General features: G+C 43.1%; 1 protein-coding gene across 2 annotated transcripts; it reads left to right on the top strand.

Moving 5' to 3' along the window:
• Positions 1-1,364: 1,364 nt before the first annotated feature.
• Positions 1,365-9,332, top strand: PRDX4 (peroxiredoxin 4). 2 transcript variants are annotated; one of them, XM_085050557.1, is made up of 8 exons: positions 1,365-1,624; positions 3,385-3,502; positions 4,487-4,603; positions 5,156-5,278; positions 5,902-6,032; positions 7,589-7,623; positions 8,820-8,866; positions 9,209-9,332. In XM_085050557.1, exons 1-8 carry the CDS (start codon positions 1,411-1,413, stop codon positions 9,210-9,212), a joined length of 789 nt encoding a protein of 262 aa, XP_084906683.1. In that variant the 5' UTR covers positions 1,365-1,410; the 3' UTR covers positions 9,213-9,332. The 2 variants fall into 2 exon arrangements, with proteins under 2 accessions (XP_084906683.1, XP_084906672.1); XM_085050546.1 differs by lacking the exon at positions 8,820-8,866.
• Positions 9,333-11,536: the final 2,204 nt, after the last annotated feature.

Raw genomic sequence — 11,536 nt, 5'->3', positions numbered from 1 at the left:
TTATTGTTTTGATTTCATCACATATATAGAGTTTTCAAAGGTCACCCAGATTGGTCGGCCAGAAGCCTTCCCCCAGGCCTGATTGGCCAGGCCTGCACCGTCCAGATCTTGGGACACTGTTTTTAATAACATCCAAACTTTATTTATAAAACACAAAAAGAATTCTCATGGGAAAAGCCTGTGCTAGCCACAACCCCTCACAAGGCAAACTTGAACCAAGGCATCTGGGTCACAGAGATATCACAGGGTTGGAGCATCTCTTCTGTAAGCGTTGAGGTTGTTCTGCCTGGAGAAGACTCCAGGGAGACCTTAGAGCAGCATCCAGTACCTAAAGGGGGCTTGTAAGAAAGAGAGGGACATACTCTCCCTCCTGTTGTTATAGGACAAGGAGTAATGGTTTTAAACTACAAAAGAGAAGAATAAGACTAAGTATACAGAAGAAATTTCTTACTATGAGGGTGGCAAAACACCGGCACAGGTTGGCCAGAGAGGTGGTGGATGCCCCAACCCTGGAAACATTCAAGATCAGGCTGGACAGGGCTCTGAGCAGCCTAATCTAGTTGAAAATGACCCTACCATTGCTGAAGTATTAGAATAGATTATCTTTAAAGGTCACTTCCAACCCAAACCATTTTGTGATTCTATGAACTAAGGCATTTCATTTAAGCATTTCATTTCTGTCTAACCACACTCTTACACAGCCACCTGGGCACCCATTCAGGAGATGCTGCCCAGCTGGCATCAATTCAAGATTTTGGGCCCGAGGCAATACCCTTTGTCGCATTCCCTGTATTCATGAGGCCAGAACACACAAACTGCACTCGGCACGGCTGGGCATGACCGCGAGTGATGCCGTGCCCGCAGAACCCGCGCTGCCGCAGATAAGAGAGATGACAGCAGATGGGAAGCCTCTCACACTGATAGTGCTGCAATCGCACGCTCCGGATCCGCGCACTCTCTCCACACAAACGCGTATTTCCCCCTTTCTCTACACACGTCCCTAACTCCCTGTCTCCCCCGAGGCCGGAGCACGAGGCAGCGCCGCGGCACGGCCCGGGCTCAGCGCTCTGCCCACGGCCGGGCAAGGCCCGGGGCGGCTGGGCTGGGGTGGCTGTGCCGGGCTGGGGCTCCCGTGACGGGCGGGGGGGGCTGCTCCGGCCCGGGGCTCCCGTGCCGAACCCGGGGTGACTGTGCTTTGCCCCGGGGTAGCCGTGCCGGGCCCGGCAGCGCCCGTGCCGGTCGGGGCTGGCCGTGCGGGCCCCGGGGCTGGCACAGCCCCTTCCCCTCGTGCCCCCGCCCGCCTCCCTCAGCCCGGGCCGGCCGTGCGGCGGCAGCGAGCGCGGGCCAAGCTCCTCCCCAGCGCCGCCGCCCCTCGCCGCGCCGCGGGGACGTGCAGTCGCTCGGCGGGCCATGGAGGCGGGCGGCGGGGCCCGGGGCCCCGCGCTGCTGCTGCTGCTGCTGGCGGCGGCCGCGCTGGCAGGCGAAGCGGAGGCGGAGGAGCCGCGGCCGGCGCGGCAGCGCGGGGACGAGCAGTGCCATTACTACGCGGGCGGGCAGGTGTACCCCGGCGAGGCGGCCCGGCTGCCCGTCTCCGACCACTCGCTGCACCTCAGCCAGGCCAAGAGTAGGTGCCGGGCGGGGATGGGCTGCGGGGAGCGGCCCGGCGGGGCCGGGATGTGCCCGCAGTGCGCCTCCGGGCTGCGGGGCGGAGGGGGGCGGCGGCAGCGCCACGTCAGGCGGAGCACGCTGGGCTCCCCGATCGCTTCCCTTCGCTGCCTTTCCCTCCGGGGAGGCCTACGGGGGAAGGGAGGGAGGCCGGACCGGCCCCGCCAGCCCCTTCCCGACCTGCACGTCCATCGTGGGCATCGCCGCCGTCTCACGGCGTCCAGCACATATCTGTGGCTCAGACACGGCGAGCGAGTCCGGGGAAGCGCTTGGAGGGATGCACAGCAATGTTCTGTGCCCACGCTGCCATCAGAAACAATGAGCGGGCACCTCTCGTAAGCCCTGTCACCGCGCTGGGCTTGGCACTGGCTTGCGTGCCCGTCCCTGGTGTGATTTAAATGCTTTAGGTGACAGAGCTGGGGACAAACGCCTTAAATCGCGTCGCAGTGAGATGTTCGGGGGCAGCTGCTCAAGGGGTCAGACGCTCTCCTAAAGTCCCCTTCTGCAGGACAGAGAGTACAGAGAGATCACACAGGAATTATCTCCACTGTGAGAATTTGCAGCTTTAAAATCCTTTTCCCTTACTGAGCCAGCGCATACGTTCTGTTTTAAACGTTAGCAAGCAGATGCTACCGAAAAAAAAAATGGGAAAGCGGCCAAGATATTTGTAACCAATATTGTTGGGGTTTTTCTCACTTTGCTATGTCATTTATTACAGAGAAGTGTTTATAACTGGAAAACAATAGCCTTGATTTAGAAGGGAATCGAGATATGCAGTATTTTGTTTAATATCTTTTCCTTCTTCCTCCTAATCTGAAGGTCCTTGTTATACATCCTCGCTAACTACATTCTGCAGCTGTGGGTTGTCCTAAGAAAAGGAGAGCTGAACAACGCAGACACTATCCAGATAATAATTAAGATTCCACATATTTTTCTCAGAAGCTTTTCCCTAATTTCCTGAAGGTGTATGTCAATGTCCTTGATGCGACAAGTGTATTCAGATCACCTTCTAACTCCAGCATACCCTGTCCTTTGTCTCAGAATTCAAATTGGTGTGAAAATAGTACCTGGCATATTAATTTTTAATATTTAAAATTCAAGGTTAATCCCATCTGACAGGAATGGTAAATATATTTCATGCATTTTAATTGGATATTTTATTAAACACAGCTGTCTTCAAATTAAAATTTGCTTAGGAGTTGTAATCTAATACACATATGCTGCACTTTGTCTGTAAACATGTTGTGGTATGTATTTTTTGTGGACCTGAATTCCAAATAGTTTTCCAGGGCTAAAAAGTAGCAGTAAGAAATTGAACCATCTTGTGTGTCTGGTTCCCATCAGCTATTTGTAACAAAAAAGTGGGGGTATCTCAAGTATTAAACAGCTTCCCCTCCAGTCTAGCAGGTGCCCTGAGCTGGCAGTGCACACTTGGTTTGTTCAGTAGCCCAGATAAGGTTTGTGTGGCCTTGATTATCAGTGATCAACAGCACTCATGTACAAGCACGAGTCGATCAAATTATTTACTTTCTGTGTGTACTAAAACCTGCATTTCTTCATCGTTCTGTGCCCTCTGTTTAGAGCTGTAAAGCAGTTTGCTCTTGTAACTGAGCTGCAGGTTGGTTTTGAAGCAAAAGGCAGAACAGCTGTCATTGGATGGCTTGGTTTGCATACAGGCATCATATTCTGACTTCTAATTGAACATTCTTTGCATTTCAGTCTCCAAGCCAGCACCTTACTGGGAGGGAACAGCAGTCATTAATGGAGAGTTTAAAGAGCTGAAATTAACAGATTATGAAGGAAAATATCTCGTCTTCTTCTTCTATCCTCTCGACTTGTAAGTAAGAGCACTGTAGACATACCAAAACTGAGTGCAGCTGCACTAGATTCATAATTCATTAATTCTTCTCTTTTTTTGAGGTCTTGTATTTTTGTTTGGTAAGAATTTGGGAGAGAAGAAAGGAGTGACAGAAGAAAATACATTCTTTGCATTTGTTTTCTCATCATGCCTTGGTAAAATTGTAACACAATCTTTGTCCTAATAACTGTGTCCACTAATTTGTGTCTGCACACAAAAAACCCAACTTTGTAGTTACCCAGTTAGGCAGCTTCTATGTTCTGTTTCATGCTGTAAATCAGTGCTGCAAATAGAAGACAGTACCTCATCTATATTTTCTAGAGTGTATATAGTGTATCCAAAAGGTGGCCTTTTCCCTTTAGGCTCATCCCATAACATCCTAAGAGCACTTAACATTAACCTCCTTTATTTAGAAAGCAGTAACTTCACTGATTGAGTGAAAACATCCCTGCTTTCTAAGGAACAGTCCCATTTTTTTCCACAGAATGAATACAAGACAATAGGGATACATAACTACTTTAATATTATAACATCATTACCTCTACCACTTTAGTTCTTCTGTGGTAGAAAAAGCTGAAGACAAATTAGTTAAAACTTGCAGACATGCACCGTAAGAACAAATTATAGTATGATCCTCTGAAAAAATTGGCTTATAGTGACTAAATTCAGCCACTTAATATTCATAAAGTCTAAAAGAGAAGAACTGTAAAAACTATGAATCCAGATTGTAAGATAATCATAGGTTTATAGTCTTCAGAAATAATCCATTTGTAACTAAGCTGGAGTCTGATGGTGGAAAATTTGTCAGGCAGCATTTTGGTTAAATACTTGAAGAAGCCATAAAAATAAGCAAAGGCTGAAATAATTTATGATAAATCCACCAGTTTAAGTTAAGCAGAGAATTTACTGGCTTTCTCAGTAAAAACTGAAATTTTGACTTTTATCTTGTCTTAAATTGTCTAGTACGTTTGTCTGTCCAACTGAGATAATCGCCTTCAGCGACAGAATTGAAGAATTCAGAGCAATAAATACTGAAGTAGTAGCATGTTCTGTGGACTCAAAATTCACTCATTTAGCATGGTATGTATCTTTCTCTTGTCTTTCACTAAACCTTATTCATGGTTCCATCTTAGCTGAAGAACAGTACTCCGCAGATTTTTAGCCTAGGTATATCATAATGTGTGAAAGTGTGATGTTATTGACACAAATATTTAAAATAAATTTTAACCGTAATGTGTGAAAGTAACTTTATTTCTGAAGCTTGTTTAATGTGTATTGCTTGCAATATGTCATGTCTCAGTCCAAAAAATACTACAAATACAAAAAAAAAAAAAAAGAATTAAACTATCAGTAAATGCTTCACATTGTCCCAGTTCATGAGCATGTTGGCATGAAACAAATGCCACTGATAAGAAAGAGGCCATCATTAATAGATGTGGCCAAAACCTTCAAAAGATCTACTGAACATTTTGTTCAAGCCACAAATACTGTTCATCTCCTTTGTGTACAGAACAGAAAAAATGTCAGTTGCGCTAAATCCTTCTGTCGTACTGTTCTGGTTTGTGACTTCTGACTTGTGCAGGGAATATAAATCTTCATGAGAAATACATCTCTATCTCATTTCCTTCAAAGGATCAATACTCCTCGTAAACAAGGAGGACTTGGACCAATGAAGATTCCCCTTCTTTCTGATCTGACACATCAGATTTCAAAGGATTACGGAGTGTATCTGGAAGATCAAGGACATACACTTAGGTATTTCACTGGCTTGCAGTTCAGTTGGGTTTTTGCTGGAGTAATACTTAATGCATTATATTTAAATAATCTCTTTAAATTTTTCTTGGAGACCAGATTTTACTTGGAGATTCATGGCAAGCAACAAATATTGAAGAACGCAAAAGAAATACAGTCCTAATGAGTCAGAAGAGGGGTCAGGGTTAATATCCTGTCTAACAGCAGGCATAAGCAGATACCTAGGACAGGGCAAATATGCAGGATTTCCCAGAACTACAGTTGCTCAGGGACTTCCCAAGTCCAAGGGGAGTCAAGACTAAGGTTACCTAAAGAGATACATTTGCCTAAAACTGAATAGTTTCTTTTGGGATCCCTGTAATGCCATAGCATTTGCAGCATCTCCTGTCAGGACCTATCAAAACTTAGTTTTATATTCTGCAACAAACCAGGGTTTTTTGTTTTAACTTGAGCTCAGCTGATGTCATCTGATACCCAGGTAAAGAATAGTAGGTTATTAGTGGTGGGTATTGTATGGTGTTTGCAAAGATCAAATTCCTCCCATCCAGCAGAAATAAAATAGTGCATAAAAACAACACTACCATAAATTCTGTTTCCTAACGCACACACTTTTTTTTTTCCCACAGAGGCCTTTTCATTATTGACAATAAGAGAATCCTTCGACAGATCACAATGAATGACCTTCCTGTTGGGAGATCAGTGGATGAAACACTTCGTTTAGTACAAGCATTCCAGTACACAGACAAACATGGAGAAGGTGCTCTTCTAAATATTGCCATATTGAAGATTATAATTTTACTTAGCCTGGAATTTGTAGCTTTTTGGAGGAAAGGTGCTTAGTTGCATTAAGAACTGGCCTCATGCAGTGACTGAAGTGGTTGATTGCCCTGCTTGATTCTGTGGTGCCAGGTCTTTAGGTTATTTGTGGAATAGTAATTTACATTTTTCTTCACATCCACAAGAATGAGAGCATAAAGCATTCCTTAGTCTGAATTTTGAGTTACGTATCATGTGTCACAAGCATAAATTTATATAAAATATGAGGCTGTGAAGAAGGAGGCCCAATATTTCAGTACATTTTTGCATACTAAAATAATGGAGATACAGGCCATCCTTGTTGTATTGCATTCATTGAGGACCTGCAACAAGAAATTGAGTGTGTTTCATATCAAGGTATACTGTGGAAATTATAGTGCTATTACTTGTGTTTTCTTTATAAGGGCTATGTGATCATCTTTCCCCAAAAAAGTTGTTGTGTTGTCTTCATGTGATTACTTTGTATCAAGAATTCTCATTCCTCCAGTTCAAGCATAGAGTGAACTATTCACATTTCTTTAAATAATTTATTTGAAGATTTGTTTAAATATGAATGTTCATTTAGCAGCTTAACTTCCAATTCAACTCAATTTCACCAGGCATTTGAAAGTACCTTTAAATAAAGGTACAAATCATTGTTCTGCTTTGCTGTACAGACTTGAAAAGATGCTGATACTTAGGCTATGCACATCTGACTAAGGAAATTTAGCCACATTAATTACAAAACCATCTTACAGATTGTTGATTTACAGTGTTTCCAGAATACCACTTTTTTTTCCGGGTTTTATATGAATGTTGAGGATAGCCTCTGTAGATGCCTTATTGGTTTCTTTGCACAGAACAGGAAAAACAGTTCACAGTTTCTAATATGTGGGGCATTTTGTCTGTGAGCATGTCTTAAAGCAGTGTAATGTGGCGTAACTGCTTGGGCTGAAGCCTCAGAGGGAGAGCTCTGAACAGATGAGAGCAGCTGTACAGGTGGTCCCAGGGCTCTCAGCCACACTGTGTGGTTAGCACATGCTGCCATGCCTTTGCTCCTAAGCAAGGCTACAAATAAAAAAAGTCTCTTGTGGAATATTTGAACTGATTTCCTTGCTAAAAAATTCCCCTAATTTTGGTTTTAAAGAAGGGAAGGTAGGTCTCTGTGTAGTCACCTGAATTTTATTACTAAACCTCTGGTTTTACTAGAATAGGTGTTCATTCTCAGCTACTGCTTTGCCAATAACTTCATGTAGAAGGGCATGAGAATTAAATTAAGGCATAGGCATCCACCCAGAGATCTGTAGTTTTCAGGTAGCAGAAGTGGTGGGTGATGTCAGGAATAAACTGTTAGGTCACCATCCCATGTGTAAAGAGAACTGCACATTTAATAGTTTCAGATATTTACATGTGACACTTCATGGTGTTTTACTAAATGGTCAGAAGGGGAATTTTAAATACACAATAGTCAGCGTGTGTAAAAACACTTCACCTAATTTTGTCCCTTTTTGTTTTCAGTTTGCCCTGCTGGTTGGAAACCTGGCAGTGAAACAGTAAGTCACTGTTTATATTTACATGCATGTACTACTAACAGGCACTCAGTTATCCTTTCTACTAGAGCCAAATCCAAAATGTTAGCAACTTTCAGTGAAAAGTTATGAGTAATGTCACATTATTAAAGTTACAGCTTTGGAATTACTGTTTATTTCATTAGGAGCCCATTTCCCTCACACTAAACATCTTACAGTTCTTTCAAACTCCTGGTGTGTGAAAAAAATTCACTTCATAAGCAGTGAGTTTGTGATCAAGAACTTTTTTTCTTGTTAACACCTGATGAGAAGTTTGAAATTCTTGAGTTTGTTCTATCTTCTTGGTTATTTGTCCATATAAATTCTTGGTGCAGTTGATTCTTACTGTAGATCCTGGGCACTACCAAAAAAACGCAAGGTAAGTTCCCAGGCTGCTGTAGTATGTGCCAGAGCCAGTGCCACTATGAGCACTCCAGCAGGGAGCACTGCTTTGCTGTGCAATTGTCCTCCCTTCTTTGTTACTCCTGGGCTCCATGTGACTGCAGGCTGAGGAGCCAGAGTTCAGATAAACATCCACTGAATTTGTTTGTGTTCCCTGGCCCAGAGTGAGCCTCAGCAGAATAATGAAACTTTCACCAGAGGTCTGAGCTGCCTCGTTCAGATGAGATCACTGTCATTTACTTGAGCATGTGGCTTCCTTCTGAGCCATCTGGTGATGACAGAGCATTGTTGTTAAAAAGCTGGCTCAACAAAAACCAGGTCCCAGCAGCCTCTAAGCAGAGTTAGTGAGCACTGTACTTGATAGTAAAAAACAGTGGAACGGTAAACCATGTTTCTTTGCTGGATGTGAAAACTTCCCAGGAAGACTGGAGGCTGGAATTCAATTTTTCCAAGCTAGCAGAGGAGTTTCATAGTAGGGGAAGATGGATATTAAGACTCTAAAATGAAAGAGGGCTGGCCTAACATTCATATTTTGGCACTGAAGACTTCTGCCCTCCATAACTGGGATCACCTAGATAACATGATGTTAACATATTTTCTAAAAAACAGTCTGACAATGCTGATATTAACAACTCCAATACTGCCAAATTAATAATCTAAAGCAATACATAAGCATTCTCCACCTTGTCTGTGCAAAAGATGCAGATAATAGCAGAGTAGTTGAAAAAGCCTTTCTCAAAGATGTAGTCATGCCTTCTAAATGTGTTTGATTTAATTAGATCAAACCAGAGGAAGCCATGAGAGTGTGGTGGCCAAGGGAAGAACTGTAAGTAAATTCTAAATCTCTAGATTACAGACATTAATTTATCAAAATATCTTGCTTTTGGGGCAAGCTGTCAAAATTCTTCCTTTGGTAGGCTGCACTCTCTCATGCCTCAATCAGTTGAATCTCTCTGCTACTGCTGTTAGGTACCTTTAGAGATGAACAGTAATCTAGTACCAAATCAACTGATAAATTACTCTGCAGTGTTGCTAGTGAGTTGGCAGTAACACCTTACTATGAAATACTGTGCTGTTCTGGCTATATAGTTTGTTGTGGTTTTGTGACTTTAGTTTCCATTTTCTAACATTTCCATTTTCTAACATTTCCATTTTCTTCCTTGCACAGATAATTCCAGATCCAGCTGGAAAACTGAAGTATTTTGATAAACTAAACTGAAGCTTGCTTCTGTTGAATTAAATAGGTCACATTCAACTTGATTTTTGCCAATAAAATTTCATTAATTTTGGTACTTTTGTGAGTTTGATTAATATATAATGGCAGTAAAGCATTAAGGGTTCATTGTTTAAACAGGTGTCTAACCTGTGTGAAGCACAGGTACCTCATTAGTTATCAGAGAATAGTCTTATGAAATACATGCTTTCTCTTTAGGTTTTGTTTAGATGCTCAGGCTTCCCCAGATTCACTTCTCTTAGTATTTTGGGCTTAGATTCATGACTTTTGCTATTAATAGACTTCTTAATTTCTGCAAAAATCTTATCTGTTTGGTCATATTCTAGAAACTACAGCTAGAAAGCAGACACTTGGTTCTGGTACATTTGTCTGTAGTCCAGAGGCAATAGCAGCTAACCCAAAAGCGAGGAACAAGTTACAGTTGCTGAATGAGATTTCCAGTCTATCCAAAGCTGGAAAACATTTTTCAACTACTAAGAACATACCCTACACTACATAAATCAGTACAAATGCACTGAAAAAACACAGCTCTGCCAGTTTGTGTGATTCAAGAGCTGAACCAGTAAATTTTTCCATGTTTGAATTTGTAGTTTATTTGCTGATAAGATCAATTCTGTTTCACACGTTCTGAGTTTTTCCCCTGTCCCTACACTGTTCACAGATGGATGTGGTGGATGTCCTGTACCAATCCACTCATTAACTGTGGCTCCTAGTTTTAATGGAGTAGTTGTAGTCTTTCCCAACATAAGAACTGACATGTGATTACCAGAAATTCTTGTGGCTCCTGGCCATGAATTTCTTCTTTAAACGAAAAAGAACATCTCCATGTAAGACATACTTGTGTGCACTGGAGAACCTTTTCCAAAGGCTGGTGTCTTGCTCCTTCCCACCTCTTCCTCTTTTTGACAAGATGTTCTAGAGTGTGTGCAACTGCAATGTGTGCCAGCTTTTCACCAGGGTATTCCTTGAAAAGGTGATCAGCATCTTTCTGCTCCAACCTGCACTGCTGCATTAATTACTCTTGGTTGGATCCCACATGCCTGAGAACTTGCTTCTCCTTCCCTCACCAGACCATACAATTCCGTGCCCTATACACAGACATTTCACTAGTTCTGCAGAATTAGGCCAGCAGTTGCATTTTCACTGTGGAGTTACATGATTTTGTAGACTAGGGTGAGTATTGAGCAGCTGTCCGTGTTAGTCATTGCAGAAACAGAGCAGAACCAGCTGCTTCACTTCACTTCAGCTATGATACAAATAACAGCTACACACATGCCATGGGCAGAGGGAACCACAGCCAGAGCAAGCAGAGCTCCACTGAGCCTCAGCCTCCCTGTCTCTGTGAGATCAGAGGAAAGGAGGAGTCCCTCATCCTGTCTAGAGGGCAAGAGGCAGAGTGGATCAACTCCAAACCCCAAAGGCTGGTAACATGCTGTTCCAGCCTGTGATTGAAAAGCTTGTAGAGAGGTGGTTTCTCACATCACTAGGATTTAAATCAGCTGCTTGAATTTTACTCTGGATTCTGTTTACAGCCTTATCAACCCTGAAGCACTAAAAACAATACACAGAATGTTCAAATAACTCCAAGCCACTGCAGCGTGAAAAATGCAGGCCCAGCTATCACATGGATATTCATCAGCAGCCCAAGGCACAAAACGAACACAACACTTGTGCCCCCTTTAGAAATGCTCCCCAGAGGCTTTGCCCACCTCTCCAGCCAGGTGGCTCTCAGTCATACCTAATGCTCTCCCAGCAGCAGGAACCTCAGTGGCACAGAGTGACACCTGATAGAGATGAGTTATCAGCCACGTGTAGAACATGCTCCACCCAGCCCACGGCTCCTTGCAGAGCCCAGCGAGCAGCGAGTTACGTACAGCAACAAAACCACAGGGTGGATCACTGCAGCACAGTCAGCACCAAGGGCATCAAACTGTCAAAAGCTGTGCAGACCCTGAGCCAAGAACAGAAGACAGGGCTGAGAACACCTAGTGAACTGAAGAAAACTGGGGCCATCTGCATACTTTGACCATTTCAAATTTAGGCTCACAGCAGCATATCTGTGGCAACTTTCAAGGTTTTTAGAAATGCACGTCTACATTTTAAACGTGGTAAGGGATAGGATTGGGTTTTTGGTTTTTTTTTTAAATGCAGTTCAGCGGGGATAAAAAGTATTAGGAAACTAGGGAAATAGTTCTTAAGCAAAGATTAGAGTTGCCATGTGATTGTACATATTTGAGATGAACAAATGACAAAGCAGTCTGT

Source organism: Lichenostomus cassidix, chromosome 1 (genome assembly GCF_008360975.1).
Source record: "Lichenostomus cassidix isolate B80296 chromosome 1, HeHo_3.0, whole genome shotgun sequence".
Lineage (NCBI taxonomy): Eukaryota > Metazoa > Chordata > Aves > Passeriformes > Meliphagidae > Lichenostomus > Lichenostomus cassidix.
Note: the sequence above shows the minus strand (reverse complement) of the source record. Positions and strands in the feature narration are given on the sequence as shown.

Excerpts from the sequence above, each read along its gene's own strand:
- PRDX4 (XM_085050546.1), top strand. The coding sequence starts at position 1,411 with ATGGAGGCGGGCGGCGGGGCCCGGGGCCCCGCGCTGCTGCTGCTGCTG. Across the intron at positions 5,279-5,901 it reads GATCAAGGACATACACTTAG|AGGCCTTTTCATTATTGACA; the intron begins GTATTTCACTGG and ends TTTTTCCCACAG. Across the intron at positions 6,033-7,588 it reads CACAGACAAACATGGAGAAG|TTTGCCCTGCTGGTTGGAAA; the intron begins GTGCTCTTCTAA and ends TTTTGTTTTCAG.